This window comes from Clarias gariepinus, chromosome 11 (assembly GCF_024256425.1).
Source record: "Clarias gariepinus isolate MV-2021 ecotype Netherlands chromosome 11, CGAR_prim_01v2, whole genome shotgun sequence".
NCBI lineage: Eukaryota > Metazoa > Chordata > Actinopteri > Siluriformes > Clariidae > Clarias > Clarias gariepinus.
The window spans coordinates 29,384,107-29,411,186 of record NC_071110.1 but is presented as its reverse complement, the minus strand read 5'-3'; the positions used below and the strand labels follow the sequence as shown (position 1 = coordinate 29,411,186).

Below are 27,080 nucleotides of genomic sequence, written 5' to 3'. Positions count from 1 at the left end.
GCGAGTCCCGTGTTGTAGGCAGCGGTGCGAGATCTCAGAGCATCGCGGATGGTTTTATCCACCCACGGCTTCTGGTTGGGAAACGTTTTAATAGTCTTTTTTTCTACGGTATCGTCCGCTAATTTCCCGATGAATCCCACAACCGCTTCCGTAAACACGCTGACGTCACCATCGGAGCTGTTTCTGAACATGTCCCAGTCTGCGTCATCGAGTGCGTCCTGTAACGCGGCCACCGATTGGTCCGTCCAGCGCGCGACCTCCCTCTGAACCGGAACTTCCTGTTTCAGCCTTTGTTTGTATTTTGGCATGAGGAAGATGGCGGCGTGGTCGGATTTACCAAACGGTGGACAAGATTGTGCCTTGTAGCCGTCCTTGACCGTTGTATAGCAGTGGTCCAGTGTCCTTTCGCCCCTGGTGGGGCAAGTGATGTGCTGATAAAAGTTTGGCGCTGCACGTTTGAGGTTGGCACTATTAAAGTCCCCCGCCACAATAAGCGCAGCGTCCCGGTGTTGTGTTTGTTGCTGTGTGAGTGCCTCATGCAGCTCGCATAAGGCAGTGTCCGTGTCCGCTTGTGGTGGAATATAAACGGCGCTGATTATGACCGATGTAAACTCCCGAGGAAGGTAAAAAGGACGACACATGATGGACAGTAGTTCCAGGTTTGGTGTGCAGGAGCGTGTGAGAGGAACAACGCTCGCGCTGTTGCACCAGCTGCTGTTCACCATTAAACACACGCCGCCTCCCCTTGACTTCCCCGAGTCCCGCGTCCTGTCCATGCGATGAACCGAGAAGAACTCGGCCGGCTGGATGGCGTGGTCCGGCACCGCTGGGTTCAGCCATGTCTCGGTGAAGCAGAGGAGATTGCAGTCCCGAATGTCTCTCTGGAACTTTATCCTGGCCCTGAGGTCATCGAGCTTGTTTTCCAGTGACTGGACGTTGGCGAGCAGGATGCTAGGCAGAGGTGTGCGGTGTGCACGTGCTCTCAGCCTGTTCCTGACGCCGGCTCGTTTCCCTCGGGGCCGCCGCTTCGCGTCGCGTCCTTTGTTGTCCCTCAGGATCTCACTCGGCCAGCTCGGATCCGGAGTTAAAAACGTCGAATTGTGAGTACATTGTATACCAATAGAAACAAGAGTGTCTCTATCATAACTAATGTACCCCATGGTGGTCATTTTGCCGGTTTTAAAACGCTGTAAACTAACTTAAAGAACAAAAACAAAGAAAAGGTGGTCGGAGCAGTCGTGACGGCAGCCGACCTCACCGGCGCCATCTTGTTTACACATTTTTACACATTTACACATTACAAGCACTTTGGAAACGCCAATTAGCCTAATCTGCATGTCTTTGGACTGTGGGAGGAAACAGGAGCACATGGAGGAAACCCACCAAGCACGGGAAGAACATGCAAACTCAATGCACACATTACTGGTGCAGGAATCAAACCAAAGACCTGGAGGTTCAAGGTGACAGTACTAACCACTAAAACACTGTGCTGCCATTTTTCTTCTTCTTCTTATATTTATCCCTTTCCTCTTAAGCTATAATTTAAATATTTATATGAACACCACAGATCTCACACTTTACTAATTCATTAACAAGGTAACACAGGTCTCAGGGCTCCCCCAAAGTGTGTGGGTTTATGCTCCATCTGAAATACCCCTCAGCTAAAGCACTTTTTATACCTCAACCTCCCTTTATTTCACTTCTCCTCCGAACATGTCGTTTCAGTGTCTGTGCAAATGAGCAATGGCTGGGCCACGCCCCACAGCAAAACCACAGCAGAGATGAGCAACAAGCCGGGGGAGGGGGATCTTCTTATACGAGGCCGCCAAGGGGCAAAACTAAAAAATGAGTCCAACGCGAAGGTGCCAAAACCTGCAGTTCCTCTAATGGTTTACCTGGAATCAATGCATTTCAATGATCACAAGATATGTAGGAGTTGACATGGAACGAGGATGTGTAGGGTGTGGATGAAGGAGTTCAATCAAATTCAAAGTAATGTTAGCATATAAATACATTTTACCCACCTTGGCATTTTAGTTAAGCTGAAGCTAAACTAAGCTAGTGGTAACTGAGATAAGTAGATGTGTTCCAAACAAAAATCCAAGATCTGCTTATTCCACTCATTTATGGATTGAAGTCAGCTTCTGGCAAGATAGTGATGACCAGAGTGGAGCCTCAAAACTGTTCTTCAAAAAACCTGTGGGTGACGTCACAGTGGGTTTGTCCAGGTCTTTTTATACAGTTTATTGCAGATGGACACCTGAGACCCATCTGACCATCTGGTAAAAATGACAAAAAAGTGAACTTTGCACAATGTGTCTCCTTTAAGAGTTTTGAAAACCATGCAGACAAAACAATGTCCTTCTTATTTATAAACAGCACACAATCCAGACAATGTAGAAAAAAACTTATTTATTTATTTGTTTATTTATTGACTTATTTCATCATTTGATTTAAAAGACAGAAAACAGTGGTACAATAATCATACCCACTTTCAACTCTCCATTTGACAAAAAAATAAAGACGCTCAGTGCAAGAAAAGACACAACCTGTGACATCACCGTGCGCACATTAGAGATCACCCCCCCCACCCCCCCAACCCCTAACCCCAGTGCAACAAACGCACTTCCACAGAATAGCGTGGGATATTTACATGTGTACACACACACACACACACACACACACACACACACAGACACACACACACACACAAAAGTTTAGAAGTGCTAGATGGTTCCTATAGCCCAATCTGTGTGTGTGTGTTTTCTTTTTATTTATTTATGTTTTATAAGATTGTCCCCCACCGATTGAATTCATATTCCAGTTCTGTTCGGCAGCGTGAGAGATTCTACCGTGTGTTAATGTGGTATGTTCTGAACAGTCCAACAATTTCCATATGTTTGGGCCATTAAAGGAGTTCCTGGGAGGCCAGCGTTTCAGACATGAATCGGGCAGTCTGAAAAAAACTCTTTCAGAAATGTGTTCTGTTATTCTGCTCAATTAAAAGTCCTAGTTTGAGTTGAACGACCCTTGTACTATGCTAATGGTAGAATCTAACACTACTCAGGAAGTTAGTCCTAATGCCTTAATTCTAATTAGATTTAATAGGCTATATACTGTAAAATACGCAGTTTGTGTGTAATAAAATGTACCGTTTTGATTGGAATAATTCTAATGTTAGCTTTAGCCAAAAAAAAATTTGGTCATCCTTTATCAGTATTTGAGATTTATTTATTTTTTTAATTAGAGTATGTTGTTGTTGGTCATTCAGCTGTTGCCGTTGAGGCACCACCACAGCGGACCGTCCGATCCGCACTGAACTTTGGCACGGGTTTTACATTTTATCCGGCCTTGAGACTGGCGCCGTATCCAGTGGCTGGGGTTTGGACATTGGGTGGGAACTGACCCCAATGCAAACCTAATAAAACCTTTCTCTGAGCGACAAATGCCATTAATTTAAATAGAGTGTAGAACTCATTGATTTAAAGGGTCATCTTCATGTATGTAATATTAGCCTTTTTAATCTCACGCTACAGTCTGGTACTAAATCATTCCTACTTGTGCTTATATCAACTCAGAAAATCGTCCTCTCTGGATTAATGTCATAAAACTCTATGCTAAAAAAAATAACAGATGTGTACAGATGTGTTTACTTCCTTACTAATTGCTTCCACACCTAAATACAGTGCGAGTGTACATGTGCTTATGCTAGAGTTTCCGTCCCATGTAGGAAGCAGTGAGTGAGAGCGCCATACAGCATAGCTCTTTTAACCTTTGACCTTCAGCCCCTCCCTAAATCTGCCACCACTTTAAGTCACAGTGAACCCAGGTCTTCGAAGGCAACGCATTTTGCATGGATGTCAGCTCTATAAGTGGAATCGTGTGTACGTGTGCTATAAAAAGAAAAAAGAAAAGATGGCGGACAGGGTTAAGTGGGTGGGGCTGACACGAAGGGGAGGGGCTTTCAGTTTCACCGGCGCCATCTTTGACAGGTGTGGCGCTGTCACACCTGAGCAATCCTTAATCAGATGCTTGAACTGACAACACTCTGACATCATGGCAAGTCAAAAATAAATAAATGAAAAAATGTAAATAAATCACAGAACACTACGGTGGGAGAAGAAGTGTAAAGGTTGTGCACGTGTAAAACCAGGATTGGACCCCATGTGACTCAAGGACATGTTTTTTTCCTTCTTCTTTTTTATGATAGCCAGTAATTAATGCCTATATGACACAAACACTTCACTGTTGATTCACTATTTTCATCTATATGTGACAAAAAATATCATTCTACAAATCACGAAGGACAGACGCACAGTCACACTGTTCACTTCCGTTCGATTCGGATTTAAAGTCAGTCCGGTCACGGATGAATCGGAATCTGGATGCTGATTCACCGTTCAGTCTGTCGAGATGTGCGTCACACGACAGTGAATATCAGATCATCCATTAGGCGAGTAGATTCCAGTTCATATCCATATCTCAGGATGGGGCTGAACATGGAAATATGGCTCTTCCATAGAGGCTGTAGTAAACTTGGTCATGGTGTGGTAAACTTGGTACGGATCGTCGTATAAGCCTGCAACTCGCTGACGGAGAACACACCTTATTTTAATTCACACTCCAAAAAGATGGACAAATAGAGTTAAAATAAATAAAATTTCTATGAAGCCCGTAATCATACAGTAAATCATTGCTTAATTTTTTAAACTAACAATACTTACTAAACCTCAGTTGTAACCTGTCACATGAAGTCATGCATTAAGTCATGTTTTTCGGTGATTTGACTTGATGTATATTTTATGCATATCATGGTTCAATAAGCTCCATGATATGGCCAGTGCAACGTTTTTACATTAGGATGTAAATGCTAACCACCAGTAGCATGGATTTATAGTAAAAAACAAAAAATTTATAAAATGCATGTTTCTTCTATGATAACTGGAGTAACCAACTTGGATGGGGTTCATTAAAGTGCTTTGAAACAATGTTTAGGATTAAAACCTTCTCAATACTCTTGAAGGCTCATTAAGATACGTTATCTATCAATTTAAATGAATTTCTGTGATTATTAATGTGATTATTGTGATAATGTGATTCCATCCATCATGTACTGTATAGTGTCAGGAGGCTATCCCAGGAAACGTTGCCATATGGGTTCATAGAAGTGGCGACCCATCGTATGGCATAAGCATGCACTTGTAAACGCCAACCAGGCTACAGCATATGTCTTTGGATCTTAGGGAGGAAACCCTCGGAGTACCAGCAGCTCTTAAGGTGCAAGACGAGAGTGCTAACCTTTTTGTAATATAACATGGTGTAACCTATAGGACACAAGTGTGTGTGTATATTCAGTGTGTTTAATTAGGGTTAGTCAGTGTTCCTTGTGCTGGTTAATAAGCAGAAAAGGTTACCGAACGAGCCATAATAAGAAAAAAAATTTAACAGGCAAAACACAGGAATAATAATAAAAAAAATCAGTAAAGCACAAAAACAAGGCAAGATTTTTGACCCCCCAAAAAAATGGATAAATAGATCAAATAATTAGGGGACGAAGACAGAACAGGAGAACACAGTACGGTAATTAACCACTAAACATCAAACCAAACATAAAACCAAAACAAGAGCATAAGAAATGGAAATGTCATTGATCATGCAGGGCTTCAAAGACTACAGGCTTCATAGAAAGTGTTTTCGTTTTCTTCAGAACTATGGAAATCTTTGTGGTATTGCCTGACATACAGTAACTTAAAGGGTTGATACAGTTAGCATGCTCACAGGCTAGCATTGTCTTCCCCCTCTACGTCCTCTTAAAATAATCACAGCACTTGTCACTATGTTTTCGATCGAGTCGGTTGTAGTCCTTATGGGCGGAAAAACTCAAGAAAAGAGTCGAACAGCACCAGAGATATCAGGCTTTAAAGTGGTTGAGTTTGATTTGAAGTAAGATCAGCACCGCAAGGACACACGACGAGACCTCGACGACAATCCACCATCTCAATCACAACACCAGGCTTAAGATGTCCAAAATAGATTCCTTTTCACAAAATAGTGCTTCTGTTAAATCCTTATATGATTAAAAAAAAATCAATTCAAAACAGAACAAAGCAAATTACTCTCTGACATTCTTTTAACACCAATATAAAAATTCTCACATATTAAATTCTAACATATATATTTTAAGCTATAGATTTTTTTTTCAACACTGATAAGCGTTGATGCAACATAGAAACATAGAAAAACGGGAAAAAAATAGCAAGTAAAGAACAAAAAATACCATCTTTAAGGGGATGCATATCATCGCATGGCTAATTGTTTACTCTCGCTCTTTCTCTTTTTTAGAAAATCTGGAATGACCAAGCATCGGTTCACACTTTCCTTTTTTTCATATACTGTATATATATATAAAAATATGAAATACAAACAGTGATAAGAAACCAAGGACACTTAAATCCGAACGCTTCAGATTTAAGTAAATTTGCTACAGAATTTCAAATAAATTCCCTTTTGCTTCCTATTGGCTAAACAGCCATGGTTTGGCCACACCCCCTCCTCATCCGCTGTTCCGCTGCCTATAGACTGGCGGGCCTGAACAGTGATTATTACTCGTCTACCACGTTACCTCAACCGGGTTAAATAGCTGTGTCCCAGAAGACGGTGGTTTGGGCTGAGTAGGGTGGAGGGCCGTATTTTTTGGCCCCGTTGGTCTTTTTCCAGCTGGGCAGGATGGGCATGCTGTCTTGTTTGCACAGGGCCTTGTCTGGTTTCTGCCGTGCCTTGATCTCCTTGCAAAGGTGCCGTTTCTTCTCGATCATCTCCATCATGGTGTGGTCCCCGCATGCCCATGGGGGCACTGGGGGCATCTAAGGGGTAAGAGAATGTTGGTGCCATCTTTACCCTTTTTTTTTTGGACTATTTGAACGTATAATGAGTTTCTCTAAAGCTCTTGACACGTAAAGTATATATGACGTATAATAACACAATCTAGCAACAAATCTATCTCATGGACGTTTACTGATACAAACTGATAAAGGGAAACTCCAACACCTCCATGGTTTATTCTCCTTACCTTATGGCTACATAGTACCGTTAATAAATTAAAACAAACAAATTATAATCTGTTGATAATAAATGGTGTTCGTGGAACAGTTGTCTAAAAAGCCCCTCGTGCCTACAGCCACATTAAAGCAGTGCTAATCACATGAGAGGGATTCATATTCAGTGATGATATTCAGCACAACAGCACTCCCTTTCATGTGATATCGCTTATTTGTGATTATTGGGGTCTTTGGGGGGGTCTTTCCTGTATCAATAGGAAGAGGTATTTTTATGTATTAATATTGGAATTGATATTTGGTCTTGACTTGTACCAGACTTGTACCAGACTGTAGCAAGTCATTTATGCACACCATAAGTACAAAAATATAACTCAATTAATTAATTAGCTCTATATGTATATATTCAAATTCTAAAGTATTTATCGGTGTGGGAAAGAGAATGCTGTATTGCCAAAGAAAATGTAAAATGAAGGATGGAATATTTATTGCCATATTGATATCTATCTGCAATTTCTATATGCAAATGTTGCGGCGTTGCCACAGACATCGTATATCACCAACAGACGCAGGACTGAGTGGATCTGACCACCAAAGCACATCTCGTACCTACAACAGCACCATCTAGTGGGTTTTTCTAAACTGGTTGTAGTAGCGTACAGTACATTTAGGGCACAGATTTAAGGATGTGCTTAAAATGACTGATTAACAACAATCATCAATCATGTCTTTAAAAAGGCACGGTTGTTAAATTGTTATTTATTTATTTATTTATTTATTTATTTATTATAAACTTTTTTTCTGGGTTTTGTTTATGCATGAATCAGTCAAATAGTCACCAGATGACACGTAGGTACTAATCTATTGTATTAGCATTATTACTCTATTATTCCCCTGAAGATCGCTGTGTCCATGTAAGTGAGTGTGTGTGTGTGTGTGTGTGTGTGTGTGTGTGTGTGTGTGTGTGTGTGTGTCTGTGTGTGTGTTAAGCAGTGAAACAATTGCACATAGTGTATCTAGAATTAATGCACACACACAAAAACCTGGAAGCACTGCAGTACTGTACATCTGGCATCCACTCGCACACACACACACACTCATGCATGCTAAGCCCCCGTGTACAGTGCATGCTGGAATAACATCACTAACAAATCCGAAACACTCAAAGATACACTTACACAGAAACACACACCCCTATCAACAACACGCCGACACGCCAACATTCACTGGAACACACAAAGTTGTGCTTTTGAGAGAGGAAGCAGCAGACACACACACAGAAAACACAAGACAAAGAGGAAAAAGTGTGTAAACCAGCGACATGATTTTATTCCGTTTGTTCGATTAGTTTGGATGAGGAGATTAGATTGGTCTGGAGTTGAAGCTGGTTAATTTCTTAGAAGGGTGCGTTGTTTCATTTTAAACCTGGGGATTATATACAGCAATGCGAGGAGTGGGAATCGATTTCTGTGTATGTGTGTGTGTGTGTGTGTGTGTGATCATACAGTACGTCAGACTCCTTTATCCTGGTGGATAGAGTAAAACGGCTGATACTGTACACAGAAGGATACAGAAAAAAAGCATACAGGCAAACATGTGCAGAAATGCATTTGGCCCATGACATTGACATCAAGACAGCGTTTGTATATACACACATCAAACAATATAAATAGCGATAGAATATATATATAGATAGGAAGAAAACGATATTGGAATAATAACAGCTCTTCTGATCAAAATCAGTTTGTGGTTTAAATAAAAGTAAAAGAACAAATATACAAAGGTCTAACTTTTTTTTTTCTTTGTAATTTTTTTAATTCTGCCATCATTAAAATCCACACATGCTGCACTTACACAGATTTCAGCTACAAAAACAAGAGGGTTGTCTTATACACTGCCTGGCCAAAAAAAATAAGTCTCTCAAGACTATATGGCACTTACAAGGCAATATGGTGACCAGTTCATGCTAGATCCCTCGTGCTCCCAGAACCTCTCATTCATACCCTGAGTCCTGGAACATGGCCGTGTCATCGGGACAAAACTCCACTGATGTCATAACCTGGTCATGTATTGCATTCAGGTCGTCAGCTGACTTCATTTTTGGCCAAATAACGTTGTTGAGTCTAGACCTGAGCAACTGAAGCAACCCCATGAATGGTGCATCGATTAATAAAGGTACTTCCCTTCTTACCCTGACACGCCCATCACTCTGGAACAGGCTCAATCTTTATGCTTCATGCTCTTATCTCACTACTAAACACAGCTCTGATTTCTACTGGATTTTTTATGATGCAATTTCGCCAAGCGTTTAAGTCGTCTCCGTTCATGATTTGCTCCTATAACATTACTTTCATTAATTTCAAAGTTCAGCTAGGTTTTTTTTTTTTTGGACAGGCAGTGTATACAGTACAGTATGTCCCTTAAGTTCACTTGATAGTCCTGAGGTTGATGAGACGAGCAATATTTGCGATCTTCTGTTTGATGTTTGTATATAAGTGTAAAAGACATACTGCTTATCAGAAAGAAGAGACAAAAAAAATGGTAGCGGGTCCAGAGCAGGGTTTTCTATATAAGAAGAAAAGAATCAAAGTTCTTTGGGGTTACTTCCTCGCTTCAGATACTATATTTTGATTTCGATTTCGGTGTATTATTCTTTAATAAATGTTTATCTATAGCAGCAATTATTTTCTCACGGCCAAAACATGGTATCGGTGCTAAAATGTGTCTCACCTACAGTACAGTACAGTAGGTGAAAAAGTGTATTTTTAGGATCATATAACAGCATTTTTTAATAAGACTTAATGCTTTTCCTGAAATCTCCTGATCTATTTTTAATTTTTTTGTAAATATGCATACACATTTATATTTTTATCAGATAAAAAAACACATTTGCTAAATACAGTTTAATGCCATTTTATGTCTGTAGTGTCTGTAGCGTTTTTAAATTAAAATCTCTGAATGTTTTTAACTGTCATTCAGATGAAACTTGGCCGATTTTGATTTTGCATGAAAAGACATAAACCTGAAAATGTGTATTGCTATGTAATGTAATGCTAAATTGTTAAGAAGAATTTGACATGGTTACGGACACTACAGGTTTATTTCGGGAAACATTTTGCACATAATGTCTCAATTAAAACAACAATTCTTACAGGTCATATACTTCTAGAAGCTTAGACCAATTTTAGTATCAATTTGAATAATTTGCATTTTTTTAATAATTATTCTTTGAAGCGAGACAGTATACCGCTGAAAAATGGCCATTTTGGGGGGCACATATAAAATCATCTCTCCAAAACAGCTGAAATTAGAAACTTAAAATTTTTAAGGAAGCAAGATTGGTCACTACCATGTTGCGTATACTTCAGAAGTAGCTTGTATGGCCACACACATTTTTTGTTATTATATGTATGACATAAAAAAAAAATTCATTAATTAAAACAACACTAATACTGTGTTTTGGCCGTCAGCATGAAATAATCATTTAAAAAATAAAAAACATTACCGTATTACAGAATGTTCCTGAGTACTTGTCAATCAGTGCTGCATCACACGGACGGGGTTGTAATGGGTGGGAAATTTTGAACAAACTGCAGCTCGGATGTGAAATGTTAACGGATTCAGCTTTAAACTCACTGAACGGTAAAGTGTGTATCTGTCGAGAAGTTTGCAAATGATTGATTGATGATGTTCAGATGTTTAGAATTTATCCTCGATTGTGTCATCACACGTTGAAAACCGGATTAGCGACTACCAGGCGTTTTGGTGAGCGTCTCTTTATCTTCTAACCCGGCAAGTTTCTGAAGAACTGAAAGAATCTGAGTAGTGAACACACCAGCCCTGATCTGGACCGAATGGAAACATACACATGATGAAGAGAAACTTCATGTATCGCTGCGAGTGTTGACCAACACCCAACCCCTCTCCCCAACATACACAAACACACACACATACACACTCGATCAGCGAAGACAATGAAGATGGAGGTCGCATGTTCCATAAACAGGCGCACATATAAGACAGACGGATTACCAGGCTGACAGACAGACACGGAGACAGGACAGTGCACCCCACGCATGCGGCGTCTCGCTCACACCGAGGTCTGAGAGTGCAGTACCTGGCTTGGGCTTCCGCTCTGATTGGCTGAGGATTCGGGGGCGTGTCTCTGGGGCGTTCCTACTGGTGAGGGCACTCCTGATGTGGAGGCGGAACGCCCGAGCTTACAGGCAGCTTTCGGTTCTGCGGAGATAAAGCAAAAATAAATAAATAATAATAATAATAATAATAATTTTTGCACTGTATCATCACATCCTGGATAAACTACGCATAACACCCGGTTTGTTTTTTAGTTACCTGAGGCTCCACTGCCCAGCATGGTGGTCGGGCTGATGGAGGAGCGGCCTAGACGAGTGGGCGTGGCGGATTGTCCTGAGGGCGTGTCCCAATCCTGCACTTTTGGGGAGGAGCTACGAAGAGCTCGTTCTTTACTGTCGATGCTGTAGGTTCTGGTCTTCACTTCAACTTCAGACAGGTGCACACACACACACACACACACACACGCGCACACGCACACACACATTAGTATAGTGTGAACAGATTAGATTTGTAAGTCAGAATGTTTTTTTTTTTTGAGAGAGAGAGAGAGAATTGTCAGTGAAAATGCCAAGGAGCCCTAAGGCAAAGTCACATGTAATTAAACACATTCCCTCTCTCTCTCTGTCTGTCTCAAACAGACACACACACCCAGCCTGCTTATCAATAGACATCACTTTTGCATTACTTTTACTGTTATTAAAAGTAAATACAGCGCAGGTCATCTGTATACACATGTGCACACACACAGTCAAAAGCTGAATCAGGAAAACATGACAGTCAGGTAGGGACAGAGAGAGCAGGAGAATCAGGAGAGACAGAACAGGGAGAGAGAGTGAGAAAGGTGAGAGGTGGCAGAAAGACAGCAGAGCAAGAAATACAAAAGAAAAGAAAGAAAGGAAGAAACAGACAACATAACATCTGGAAATGAAGAATGGTATGTATTCCTCGTAATTGTCTCACATATTATGCCTAGAAGTTCGCTTTTGTGTCTTTTTTTAGACAGAGAGCAAGAGAGAGAGAGAGAGAGATGGGTGGATAAATGGATGTGAAGAAAGTGTATATTCAGTCCAAATGTCACAATTACTGCAATACATCAGATAAAAAAGAAATCCAGATTGTTGTTGTTATTATCATCATCATCATCATCATCATCGCACAAGCATTATGACATCAGCACGATGACGACATGACTATTGACATGACTACATCATCACCATCGCTTTGATAATCGCTTTTTTTTTTTTTTATCTCCGGAGAACCGAAAAAACTGTTTTAATATCACTGATGTCATAAATGCGAGACCCCTTTTGTTTTTCTAAGATAAAAAAATTGTTTATTATGCCATCGCCGTGACAACGCATTAACCATATGACATGTTCGGTGACATCAGCGACCAGGGCTTTTCAGCACCCTTAACATACTCAAAAGACACACAGTTTGTGTGGTACACCCGGGTGGCGATGGCACAGGTGCTTGGGCCCGCTCATCGTTGCTTGAAACTATATTTATTATTATTGTTATTATAATTATTATATATTATATTGTTAATTATTATTTGGTCACTTTACTACATTACCCATGCAGTTACGTGAAAATGACCACTAGGCATCATTGTATAGCAATAGCCATAGTGTGTGTGTGTGTGTGTGTGTGTGTGTGTGTGTGTGTGTGTGTGTGTGTGTGTGTGTGTGTGGATGATTTAGTAACAGGATTTACAGAGTGTTTCACTGTTTTAAGGCCTCGTCCACTCATACACAGGTATTCTTTATATTAACAAAAAAAACGAAATTCCTTCACACTGTCTAAACACACCTTACAGACAGGCATAAACCATCACAGTCTGACTTCAAACACAGCAGGTTACAGCACATCTGGCCTACCTTTCTAAATATCTTCATGCTGGAAGAAGTTTTCCACAAAGTCAGTTTCCAGTGACCTAAACTAGAGTTTGCGTGTGTATGCACGACCAAAAGGAATAGAACCACCCAACCCAATCAGTGTGAGTTAAAACCACATGTTGACGAGGCCTAAATGATCAAAGCGTTGTCCAGCCTTGGGTTTGCCTTGAAAGATTTGCGAATCTGAGGAATTTCTTTCCAAAAACATGACACACAATGTGATATCTATGCAAATGAATTGATTTTGCGCCCACAATGTTATTTGTTTCAGCTGAAAAGTCACTTAGGTGACCTTATGTATGTGTGTACAAAAAAAAATGATACTGTAGGAAAAAACATGTATTATATTTGAAGTAAGTCTATTTCCAGCTGTTTTTGTTACAAAAAGGTCTATTAAGATGAAACCTCAGTTTCTCTAAATAATTACACTCATACTATAAATCAGTAGCAGGCTCTTGTGCAAGCTTTACATTTGCACGCTACTCACATTGTCACGCCATATTAGCAACCATTAGCCTATCACAAACACACACACACACACACAATCTATTCGCAGCCGCTGGACTTATTTTGCCATAGCCGAAAGTCCAAGGAGTGGAGTTGGATCTGATCCAGCTCCTTGTTTCAGACTCACTCCAACCCTGGGGGTCTGCACCCCCTGGTCTTTTGGGCTTGACTTCATCCATCCAGGGAGGACATTTGTGTTAGGCAACAAGGGCTATGTGACTGGACTACTTGAGCAGCCTGAAGATTAGCAATACTACTATTAGATTACAACCATCCATCCATTTAGGAACCTCTGTAGACCAACTAGGGGCCATGGAGATCAATAGTAGTTATTTATTTCCATTTTACGAATGTGGTAGGACCTCTGGTGAATGTTCACATACAGGATCATAAACTACAGGCAATTTAAGAACACCATTTAGCCTAGTCTTTGGACTGTGGGAGGAAACCGGAGTACTCGGAGGAAACCCACCAAGCACAGGGAGAACATGCAAACTCCATGCACACAGACCCCAAGGTGGGAATCGAGCTTAAACCCTGGAGGTGCGAGGCGACAGTACTAACCACTAAGCTACCATGCCACCACATTACAACCACTACCATTATTTTTCGGTTTTGTAAACCAAAACATGCACACGCGAACTGGCTGGAAAAAAAGAATCACCTACAATCACCTAGCTTTCACCGCTTGTAATTGTGGATTAGCTCTAAAAAACAGAAAGTGCTTTTCAGCTAAGCTAACACATTTAAACGCTGTAACTCTAGAAGATCTTTATGGCTTGGCGTCCTGTCAGGGATTAATTGATGCTAAGCGGTGGTCTAACCTGCAATGCCCTGACATATATAAACATTTCATAAGAGAGAAGGATTAGACATGAATGAAAAGGTAAAGTTTACAGGACAGTAGTGAAACCAGCAACATTGTACGGTTTGGAGATGTTACCTCTGACAAAAAGAGCTGGAGGTAGAAGACCTGAAGATGCTGAGATTTGCTTTGGCACTGACAGGATTAGGAATTAGTGTAATAGAGGGACAGAGCAGGTAGGACAGTTTGGGAACAAAGTTAAAAAGGGTTTAAGTTTCAGATTAAGATGGTTTGGACATGTGCAGAGGAAGGTGACAATATATCAGAAGGAGAATGTTATAGATGGAGCTGAGGAACCACCCAAGAGGTGGTTTATGCATGTGGTAAGTGGAGGACATGCAGGAGGTTGAAGTATAAAAGGAGTTAGATGGAGACAAATGGTCCACTGTGGCGACCCCTAATGGGATCAGCCTAAAGAACAAGAAGAGAAAATTAACACCAGAGGAAAGTTTCTTGGTAATTACAGTGATGACATTAAGGCACTAAAAGCTGATGTATTGGAAGGCTGGATGCCATGAACATGTTAATTAACTGAATAAAGTTAGCTGGCCAAACTGTACTATTCCCTTCCAAACTCCACAGATACAGAAGATCTACAAAGCAAAATTCCCAGCAGGGGTTTAAAATAAAAATCAACACTGGAAATATTACTGTGTATCTCAAAATCAGTTTCTTTCTTACTTCTTTTAAATTAATTACACATGTGAGCTCTCCAACCTCATGGACGCCGCAAAAGCAGAGTTCCTGGGCCCCCTCCTAATCACCTCTAACTACAATCATCTTCTGTAGTCTTCCAATTTCCAACACTGTCCAATTTGACAGTATGGACAAACTTATGGAGCTTTTCCCGACATCCAAAAGCACAAGCCGAGATTTCAAAATAACAAATTCTGACTAAAACTCACCATAATCTTCTGCTATGTTTTTGAAACCTTAAGACATGGCTGATGCTTAAAATGTCTTACTGGGGAATCAATATTACAAACTTAACTAGACTCCAGATTTGATTGGGACTGGGGTTTGAATCTCACCTCTGGTCTGTATGTGTGTAGTTTGCATGTTCTTCCCTGTGCTTGGTAGATTTCCTCTAGGTTGTCTGATTTCATCTAACATCCCAAAAACATGCACAATAGGTTGCCGAGTGGTTCCAAATTGCCCATAGTGTTTGATTGGGTGTATGAGTGTGTATGGTTGTGTGATGAGTTATCACCTAATCCAGGTTGTACCCTGCCTACTGCCCTACTTTTCCTGGGATAGGCTCCAGCGACCCTCTGTAAGAAACGGATGGATGGATGGATGGATGGATGGTGAGGAAAAAAGTCTAGATTGAATGCAAAGTCATAACGCATTAGGTTAATATAAGCTAAGCCAGTGCTAATGGGAATAAGCAGCCGACTGACTGTGTATGAAATATTAAGAGGGTGGGAGTACACACAGGCAAAAAATGACAAAACCCTTTTAGAAAACTAGAACGCTCTTTACAAAGCTAGACCTGTTAAACGCAGAAGGAAGACCTGAGGAACCAGTGGAGACAAAAAATATATATATATAGTCATAATTCATTCATCCATAACACTTCTGTACTGTCAGGTGTTACCGATTTTTCTTTTAAACCTCGAATTACTTTCAGAGTTACTCCATCACTCGATTCGTTATAAATTAGATAACGGAAGTCTGATAGCAACTGTAACTCATGACGACTTGCTGAAATATGAAGTTAAACTGCAAGAGTGGACCATGCAGTCAGTGGGTTTATATTTAATATGTCTCCACCAATAAGTCCCCCTCCCAGTCTCTGTCTCTCACTGGGGACCTATTACAGATCGCATTCATCATGTCCTTCATTCACTCTGAACGCATTAAGGAAATTGCTTTACTAACAGATGAAAGCTTTTCAATTATTTCAGCTGGCTAGAGGTTCGGCTTTGTGCGTGTTTGTGTTTGCATATGTGTGTGTGTGTGTGCATTCATAACATCTGTCTATACGCTGCCATTGGGTTTGTGTTTAAATGGAGGCAGTCTTAAAGTCCTAAAGTGGCTGCAATCTTACACAAATCACTTACACATCATACATCGATATATTATTTAGAAACTTCTTATCTTTATAATAGAGAGGGAATTCATGTGATGATAAAACGTTTGTAATCTAATATCAGCATCCTCAGAACTTATTAGAATTATGGGAATCTCGGAATTATGGGAATCCTTCACGAGAACTGACAAAAAAGACATTCCGAATAACCACTAAACCAATTCACTGTGGTTCCATTAGCCAAACTGTGCTCTATTAATTTCAACTTAATTATCCTCCCCTGCTATTAACACCAGGCTTTAATAGCGAAGCACTGATGGCAATAAACATGCAGACGGACAACCCACAAGAGAGTGTTTAACCGAGTGCTTTAATGGACGTGTGTTTGTGTGTGTACATACTCTGTGCTGCACCGCCAGTGAAAATCTTATATGTTAAATTATTAACCTTTTAAAAAAGGGGGGAAAATATTTCCTAGCAGCCCGCAGCACTGACAGGATTAGATACACCCAATCAAGTGACTGCACACACATAGACACACATGCACACACACACACACACAAGCTCATTAGCATGACTGTGAGAGAAAGAGGCAGCAGAGGTGCTGTGGGACGTGAACTTTAGTCCTTCAGTCTGCCCGGGTCAGCACTCAGAGATAGATTAACAGTGACAGTTCTACTGGCTCCGAACTGATTAATTATCAGGGACGGCTGGTGTAAGTGCACTAGAATGGAAATCAAATCAGATCATATGATCCGTTTTGTAGAACCAAGCACAAAAGCACCAAAATGGTCTTGAAAAATGTGCAGAATCATTTAAGGAAATGAGGCTGAACCTTCGGCTGATTTCTTTTTAGCCTAGACTGTACATGAGGTCTATCCTCTTTTTTATCATATCATTTATGAGTGTTTTTGTTATGCCTTTTGTTAGACTTCCTGGGCATAGCCTGGGGTGGTAACTACGTAGCGTGCTCAAAACGCCTAGACCGATTTTTAGTCTCCGATTGAGGTATTACGTGCGAGAGATGCTCGACTCCCACCTGCATTTATCTAGGGGTCCTAGTCTGACTTTGGGAAGTTCAATTTAGTTTGATTTAGTATGATTTCAGTTGGACTAACATATTTTATATTTTAAAACTCATGTTGTATTTAGACTAACACAATTAGTCACACTAATCAAACTAGAATTTACTGTATGTCCTTAGACCCACGTCCAGGTTATTAATGTGAAAGCATGCTTAAAGTAGAAAGTTACACAAAATTACAAAAAGTCATAACAAAACCATAAGTGGTTTGAATTAAAGATGCATAAAATGCTTAAATGTTGCTGCACTAACCAAACACCAGGACTACCTGCCTTTAAAGGTCGCTGTGCATTTGATAGTTTTCCTTCCATCATTCTCATTACACCATTGATGACACCTTGTGATTTAATGCATTGCCCAGCCCTAATAGCTTCCTTGTCAAGTCTAAACTCACCACCAGTAACCACTTATAACTGCATAATGTATTTACTGTCAGAGCCAAGAACCAGTCCATAACCCTGCTGCGATACAGTCTATAAGCAGCTCTATAATGAACAAAGAAACACCACGACGTTGGATAACATGTTGTTAAAATTATTAGCTGGGTGTCTTTGCGTGTACATTTGATGGATCATAATTGCACCCTGCTACTACTGTCAGTCTCGTCCCCAGTGGTGACAAGTGAACAACAGAGACTGATCCAGTGGTGGAGTCATATAAGCCCATGTCACAAAGACTGTATGAGATATCGAACTGAGCATGGTTCTTAAAAATGTTGTTATTCTTTTTTTATTTTATCTGGGCTTGCAATTGTCAGGGTACACCCCCCTAGCTGTAGTTCTCCATAGGCTGATTATACTCCACTCTTCTGTGAGAAGTTTCCTGAAATGTACAGTATTGGCAATAATATAGGTTGAGTCCAGTTAGAATTCAGACAGAATCAAACTGAAACCGTGAAAATAAAGACAGCATTCTAGTCTATATCCTTGTAATTACAGCACAAAAAAGTAGCTAGGGGTTGTGAGTATAGTTGGGGGAATGTTGGGGCAGAGGAGGCTCTGAGTTACTGATCAGAGGGTTGCACCACCAAAGCTGCCACGGTCGAGCCCTCGAGCAATGCCATTAACTCCATCTGCTCCAGGGGTGTTGTACATGTAATAAAAACTAAATCTTACTCTTAAACTTGGTGCCGCGATATGGTTTAGGATTGGGATTTAGAGTATTTGGGGTTGGGGTTTAGATCTAACAATGTGATTAGTGTTAAAGTTTTGGTGGGAAGCAAATGCTGGGGTTTATGGTTGGGATTGGTATTAAGGATTAAGGATGGAATTTAGGGTTAAGGTAGAAATTTGGAGTTAAAAATGGGGATTGGGGTTGTGGGTTAGGGTAAAGGATTAGGGTTGAAGATGGGGTAGAGTTATTGGGTGTTTAGGGCTATTATTGTAAAGGAGAATTGATTTTTTTTTTTTAAAAACTCAACCGACTTGAATACCAATAAGATGCATTTCGCAAACATTTGATAAAGTATAGTTCCTCCACATCATTTATCTGTATCGCATTATCAAGCATTAAAAATTAAAGTGCATTCAAACAAATCTCATATTTTAAACTTGAACAGGAAATTTTTCAATACTATTTTTCAAACATTTTATTTGTAACTTACTCTCATTGAACTCCTTGTTCTTGCGCCCTCCAGAGCCTTTTCTCAGCATGTTCTTGCTAGAGGAAAACAAGTTGCTGAGCTCATCCAGTGGACTAGTTGGTGTTCGACATCCACGTCCCCCTGAGCCTGAACTAGACCCCCCTGATCCCCCTGATGCAGTGGAAACATTTTGCATGGATCCACCATGGACGCTAGAGGAGTTTGAAAGACGTCCGCTCTCATGGGAACTGTGCGACACTCCAGAGGCACTACGGGGTATCGTGCCTGTCAGCACAGCGTCATATGGCGGAGGACGTTTGAGGGTGAGGGGAGTCAAAGAGCGACCCATGCTAATAGGGGATGGGCATGCAGAGTGGCTGCGAGGGTAACCATGAGCAGCTGAAGAACCACCACTTTTGTATAGTGCTGATGGCAGCGGTGGAGCCGAGGAACGTCCAGACACTGTAATTGTATAGGTGGATGAAGATTCTTTACTATCTAATGACTTCTTCTTATGATGATGATGATGATGGTGATGATGGTGATGGTGGTGTTGCCCCATGGACTGCTGGGGCGGGAAGGGTTGCCCAGGATCGCTAGTTGTTGGGGAAGAACCAGGTTTATTATAGCCAACGTTCTCTATCATAGGAAGTTTAGTGACGTCTAGAGGAGTAAGGGGAGATTCATCTGAATTTGGGGAGCACTGAGCAGGTGCAGGGGGGAACACCAACAGGGGAGGTCTGTGAGTCAGTAAGTTAGGAAAGGGGGCAGGTATGTCGCAAATTGATCCACGAGGTACTGATGATCGTGTTAAGTCTATATCAGAAACTGCAGGAGCTAGGCCTGGCTCCCAGCGTGCCTGAACAGGCTCAGTTGAAAGGGCCGCATCTTCATAAGCGGGATATTTCATCTCCTCATACACACTCTCTCCCTGGTCGTCCTCTTCATCAGCATTACTTCCAGTAAACTGGCTAAAGTCACGTAGGATGTTTCCCACCATCTCTATGTAGACTGGCTCTGCTTCTTCATCAGTGTCCAAGGCAGGGCTTTGATTCTGCGACATTGACTTTTTCTTCTGTCGTCGTGGCAATGAAGCGGACTTAAATTTGGTGCCATGGTTTTGAATGTAAGACTCATCAAAAGAAGTGCTGAGCTGAGTGTTGGGGTTGCGCTTCGGTTTGGGCGGAGGCATGCGACGATACTCCTCACTGCATGGACGACTCTTGGATGCTGCAGAAAATAAAGCTATTGTATTATTACATGTAAGTACATGTGACGTCAATGAACAATTGGTGTAATTGGTTTACATCTTAAGTTCCTTATATATATATATATATTGGTTGTGAGAATGTGAGAGTTTTAGTAATCAAATCTGATTTCATAGTTTTTAAGGTCTATTCAATTTCGATTAAGAAAATATCTATTTATTTTTATAAATGTAATACCAAATGTTTGGCAATGGCATTAGGATATATTGTTCCCACTTTGAAACACCTTAGGCTTATAATATCTATAACCTCTACATGTAAATTCCAGAATGGAGTTGGCACTTCACCTAGGGTGTACTAGAGTACAAGCACACACAAATACACATGCTCACTAAGCACATGTCTTTGGATTGTGGGAGGAAGTTACATTTAATGTTTAATATATTTATATATATAAAGCAAATTAAGTAGTTTTTCTTATTACATCACCTTTTTCCCTCTTGAATATAATAAGACAAGACATGCACCAAGTCTTGTTACAAAGTAACTATAAAGTGCAATGTTACAGCCTTGTACAGCTTAAAGATAGCACTGATTTTTGAACTGGAGACTCCTTCCAAAAAATGTTAGATGGATCTGTTGTCGTTTCTACAAAAACAATAATGTATTGGGACAATACCCGTACACCTTGTAGATGTAACTCTAACCAAATACAGCACTCTAAATGTATAATAGGCGTTATAAACTTTCTATGCTAAAAAGAATAAAGTCATTTTGTCAGATGTTAGCACTGTGTTTAAACTCGGTCCTAGCAGGAGGAAAGAGTTTTTTAAATTTATTATTATCTGTTCCACATTACACAGCACCTGGGTTCATTACCGTGCCTTTAAGCATGTAACAGTGTTTGAAGATTCATGTGTTTGATCTTTTTGGGGTTTCCAGACTAGATTGTAAAAGGATAGAAATGTAGTTCTGCTTGTGGATACACTCACTAACACATAAGCTAATAAATAAATGGTGTTAAGTTTAATGTGAAGTTAAATAGTTAATGTTTTTTTTTTTTGACATTGTGGGGACCAGTTAAATAAGGACCATTCAAAAAAAATTATGTTTTATTAAAAAAAAATGTTAATAAGGCATTTATTTAATAGAATTAATTAGCTGCATTAATAATCTTATCAAAAGAAGGTCCTCATAAAGACACCAAGAAATGTGTGTGTGTGTGTGACTGTATGCCTACAGCAAAAACACAGAGTCATATGAGAGAAAATATGAATAAAGTGCAGAAAGTAGGTCATTTGTCAATGAATTCAGCTTTGATTTTATCAGCTGGCAGACATATATGTAAGCTCTCTCTCTCTCTCTCTCTCTCTCGCTCTCTCTGCTCATCTCCCCACACACACACACACACACACACACACACACTTCTAGTAGAGGGCACCCTGAAGATCCTCTCTCTTTAGGGAACAGAAAGCCTGTGCGGTGTGTGTGTGTGTGTGTGTGTGTGTGTGTGTGTGTGTGTGTGTGTTCGTGTGTTCGTGTGTTATGTAATCATACGAACTGCAAGTATGTGTGTAAGCTGAGTGCCGGACCTGTGACACACAGATTGAAGTAGACCCAACAACATGGTTTTATTAATCCCCATGAGAGCCAGGACTGAACAGCAGAACTGCAGCAGTGCACCCAAAATAAAGCCTCTATATCCTGTACTCTGAAATCTCACCCGATCTCACACACTTCTATAAATGTCGAGTTGAGACCCATGTCTTAACATCCCAGCATACTGAGAACATCTGATGGATACAACACTGAAAAAAGGCAACATAAGATCCTAAAAAGACCCAATGACTTAATTAATCTCTCTTGTTCTCGTTTACTCTCATTTCTTCACTCCAGAAAAAAAAAACGATGTCATGACTTTTCAATCCGTTTATTCTCCCTCTCAGGGAGGCTGTAAGCAGCTGTTTGTGCATTTGTAATGTCACTGACTTGATAAATGCCGCGTGTTGTGGTGGTGGTGGTGTTGGAGGGGTAGAGTGGGGTTGTGTGTGTATTGTCACAGCAACTAATTCCTAGAAAGTATTGCGTTGTTCTGGCAAGTTCTTTATGTCTTGATTGCGCAAGTGTTCTTAAAAATTGGACTGGTCTCTGGGAATGTTTATGGTACACTGAGGTCATCCAGTTCTCCTCAATTCCCAGTCCTCACTTACTGTTTCTTGTTAAATTGCTCATCATATCTCAGGTAGTCATCTAACGGATCGCAGAACCTTAAACAAAGGTGGCACTCGGGTAAAAGAAGTTGTGCTTGCATGCATAAAAAGTAAAAACAGTCTTGACCTTTCAAGTATGATGCAGAAATATCCTAAGAGTTTTGTTAGGAAAGGGTTTCCCCATCTTTTTAGGATTATTTTAATTTGTAGGGTAATTGAGACAAAAATTGAGACATTGTTACAACTTCTCTGTCTAAGAATAGCATAGCTGAGGAATTCTTGGAAAGACCTGTTTCAAGAAAACTTGCCTGCATTACCTTCTTTTCCTGGATCCACTATGTTGTGTTGTTTGTTCAGGTGCAGTCATGGCGGAAAAGAAACGGAAACCTTGAGCAGCAAGAAGAAGCAAATTTCACCTCTGACAAAACCAAATCAAGGAATTTTTAGGGACGTTTTATCGTAGGACTGGGGAAATTCTTAAAAATGAAGGAATTCAATACAATCAAAATGCCATTTTCATATATAAAACCCTCAAGGATAGCAAGACACGAAGAGGTCATCAATGGAAACATGGTGGAAAGAGTGACCAGTTTTACAACCAAGAGACCTCTATTGTGCTATCAACTCCATTTCCCACAGCAAGCATAGAGCACTAACATACTGCATTGCACTGTGATTCTACCGGTAGCACACAGGCAGACAGGAAATCTGCTCATTTTAAAGCAAACAGAAAATCCTTGAGCTCCAGCATACAGTCCTAGAGGAGCTCTGAAATGCATGCTGTCTGACCAAAGCTCTCAGCATCTTCAAAGCTCACAGTCACTCCTGTCATCATCTGTTGATGATGCACTTCTGATATCTGGTGGTTGTTACAGGGCCATTTGTGCTTACACCAACAGGATCAAGATCAGCTTTTTCCCCAGTAGACATCACTCTTCTGAATCAATCTTTTATTAACCCCTGTTGCCCTACAACCCTGCCACTTACATCCAGTTCTGTGGTCCTGAGAGAGGTCAGGGGAGAACGGCCAAACCGTAAGGTACTGTAATGGTACTGTAACACCAAGAAGCACTCCGTACAACAAGGAAATGGCTCAAGAGGCATTTCTGACTTGTGTAAATCTACCAACCGCTTTCTCAGATCTGGACTGAGCTCCTTGGACCTTCCCCACTGTGCTGTGTTTTGATCAATCCAACAAGTGCTGTCAATCAAAAACCTTTTACGATGGCGCAGGAAAGTTTTTATCTGGAGTCAATCATTATTAACATTGATAGGAAGTTAAGAAGTTTTGGGCTCGAAAGATTTGAAGAAATTTCAGGACTTTCAGCAGCACTGATTTAAAGTAGGTGTATGTACATGTATATATTCTTCTGGAAAAAATGTGTAGATTTCGGGTAAGTTAAAATATGTTAAATATTGTGCTCCAAACTCCTGGAGATTTGTTCCATTCTATTCCCCCCCCCCGCATTCATGTATATAATGAATGTATGTAATGGTACGATCACAACACACTACAATTAGGCTAAGGGCCAAAACATATGCAAACAAATACTTATACTTTAATTTGTTACTGCAGCGTTTTGGTAATTTTTTATTATTCATCTGTCATGGCAGACCATTAATCGATTTTTTCAGTCTCTTTACAATGCTGGTTCATTCATTCATATACAGTGGTGTGAAAAACTATTTGCCCCCTTCCTGATTTCTTATTCTTTTGCATGTTTGTCACACTTAAATGTTTCTGCTCATCAAAAACCGTTAACTATTAGTCAAAGATAACATAATTGAACACAAAATGCAGTTTTTAAATGAAGATTATGTTATTAAGGGAGAAAAAAAACTCCAAATCTACATGGCCCTGTGTGAAAAAGTAATTGCCCCCCCTTGTTAAAAAATAACTTAACTGTGGTTTATCACAGTTAAAAGTTCAATTTCTGTAGTCACCCCCAGGCCTGATTACTGCCACACCTGTTTCAATCAAAAAATCACTTAAATAGGAGCTACCTGACACAGAGAAGTAGACCAAAAGCACCTCAAAAGCTAGACATTATGCCAAGATCCAAAGAAATTCAGAAAAAAATGAGAACAAAAGTAATTGAGATCTATCAGTCTGGTAAAGGTTATAAAGCCATTTCTAAAGCTTTGGGACTCCAGCGAACCACAGTGAGAGCCATCATCCACAAATGGCAAAAACATGGAACAGTGGTGAACCTTCCCAGGAGTGGCCAGCCGACCAAAATTACCCCAAGAGCGCAGAGACAACTCATCCGAGAGGCCACAAAAGACCCCAGGACAACATCTAAAGAACTGCAGGCCTCACTTGCCTCAATTAAGGTCAGTGTTCACGACTCCACCAAAAGAAAGAGACTGGGCAAAAACGGCCTGCATGGCAGATTTCCAAGGCGCAAACCACTTAAGCAAAAAGAACATTAAGGCTCGTCTCAATTTTGCTAAAAAACATCTCAATGATTGACAAGACTTTTGGGAAAATACCTTGTGGACCGACGAGACAAAAGTTTAACTTTTTGGAAGGTGCGTGTCCCGTTACATCTGGCGTAAAAGTAACACAGCATTTCAGAAAAAGAACACCATACCAACAGTAAAATATGGTGGTCGTAGTGTGATGGTCTGGGGTTGTTTTGCTGCTTCAGGACCTGGAAGGCTTGCTGTGATAGATGGAACCATGAATTCTACTGTCTACCAAAAAATCCTGAAGGAGAATGTCCGGCCATCTGTTCGTCAACTCAAGCTGAAGCGATCTTGGGTGCTGCAGCAGGACAATGACCCAAAACACACCAGCAAATCCACCTCTGAATGGCTGAAGAAAAACAAAATTAAGACTTTGGAGTGGCCTAGTCAAAGTCCTGACCTGAATCCTATTGAGATGTTGTGGCATGACCTTAAAAAGGCGGTTCATGCTAGAAAACTCTCAAATAAAGCTGAATTACAACAATTCTGCAAAGATGAGTGGGCCAAAATTCCTCCAGAGCTCTGTAAAAGACTCGTTGCAAGTTATCGCAAACACTTGATTGCAGTTATTGCTGCTAAGGGTGGCCCAATCAGTTATTAGGTTCAGGGGGCAATTACTTTTTCACACAGGGCCATGTAAGTTTGGATTTTTTTTCTCCCTAAATAATAAAAACCATCATTTAAAAACTGCATTTTGTGTTTACTTGTGTTATCTTTGACTAATAGTTAAATGTGTTTGATGATCAGAAACATTTAAGTGTGACAAACATGCAAAAGAATAGTGAAATCAGGAAGGGGGCAAATAGTTTTTCACACCACTGTAATTACGGTAAATCCCCACCATACGAACACTAAATATTAAGCATTATGAGAGTACGCTGAGTGTGTAGAACAGGAATGCATTTTAGTAACCTATGGGTGTTGATTTAGATACCTAGGGAACGTTTGTCCCTAATTCTCTTTCTCTCTGTCTCTTTGTTTCTACAGTACCTCAGAAATAACATGTGCGATAAGAAGAAAAAAAAAAAGACTCTCAAAACCAGGCTGATTCACTCTGAAGTGAGCTCTCAGCTGTATAAGAGCTCACTTCAGCTTGTATCTAGGATGAGAAAACAACATAAGATAATGGAAGAAATCAGCCCGAGGCAAGTCATTATATAAAATATACAATCCTCATCTGAAAGTACAGGAACGGCAAGGACAATGCTTTTGTTTTTTTAGTTTTTTTTTTTTTAATTATTGTTTTTTTGGGTTTGAGAACAGAAGATAAATATAAAACCAGAGATTAGAATTTTAGCTTTCATTTCTTGATATTAACATCCTAATGTGTGAAATGAGGGGTAGCTGAGTGGTTTAGAGTTCGGACTATGGTTCGGAAGGTTCCAGGTTCAAACCCAATGACCACCAAGTTACTACTGTTGGGCCCTTGAGCGAGGCCCTTAACCCTCAACTGCTCAGATGTATAATGAGATAAGAAAAGTAAGTTGCTCTGGATAAGCGTTTCTGACAAATGCTTAAATGTAAGTAAGTTAATTCTGCTCTATCATCTTATAATCCTTTGATCCTAAACTAAAATGTATTCCATGTATGCAAAAGATGAAAGAGTTGGCTTTGCTGGCCCCCAAGTGGCGCAGCTGTAAAGTGCTCGTCTGAAGGTCGCAAGTTCGAATGCTGTAGCCTCTTCCAGCCAGGAACCTAGAGGGAGCTGATTGGCCGAGTTTTCTCAGAGGGAGAGATAGTGCATTCACATCAATCATGGCCCTATATATATATATTTGGAGTTATAGTGTGCATATTTGAGAATGGCTGTAGTGTCTATGTATGTGTGTGTGTGTGTGTGTGTGTGGGTATGTGTGGGGGAACAGAAGTGTAAGAACATCAGGGTGAAGTGCTTTAAATAGCTCCGCACTCTGGATGGAGTCCAGTGAAGCACTAATCCGATACAGGACCCAGTGGATTCAGCTTAACCGCTTACAGCACACTTTTAGGAAGAAATTCATAGATTTTATTTACTGAGGCTGTGTGTGTGTGTGTGTGTGTATGGGGTCGTAAAGTGGGGGGTAGGGGTTAGTAAT

The 27,080-nt window shown here is 40.5% G+C and overlaps 1 protein-coding gene across 1 annotated transcript in view; it reads right to left on the bottom strand.

The window, feature by feature from the left end:
• Window positions 1-4,929: 4,929 nt before the first annotated feature.
• Window positions 4,930-27,080, bottom strand: part of nyap2a (neuronal tyrosine-phosphorylated phosphoinositide-3-kinase adaptor 2a) — a 47,423-nt gene continuing 25,272 nt past the window's right edge. The window contains exons 4-7 of the mRNA XM_053507553.1: window positions 19,140-20,348; window positions 11,409-11,576; window positions 11,173-11,294; window positions 4,930-6,863 (exon numbers count right to left, since the gene is read on the bottom strand). Coding sequence (XP_053363528.1) covers window positions 6,633-6,863; window positions 11,173-11,294; window positions 11,409-11,576; window positions 19,140-20,348 — 1,730 coding nt within the window. The 3' untranslated portion in view covers window positions 4,930-6,632. The remainder of the gene's footprint in view (window positions 6,864-11,172; window positions 11,295-11,408; window positions 11,577-19,139; window positions 20,349-27,080) is intronic.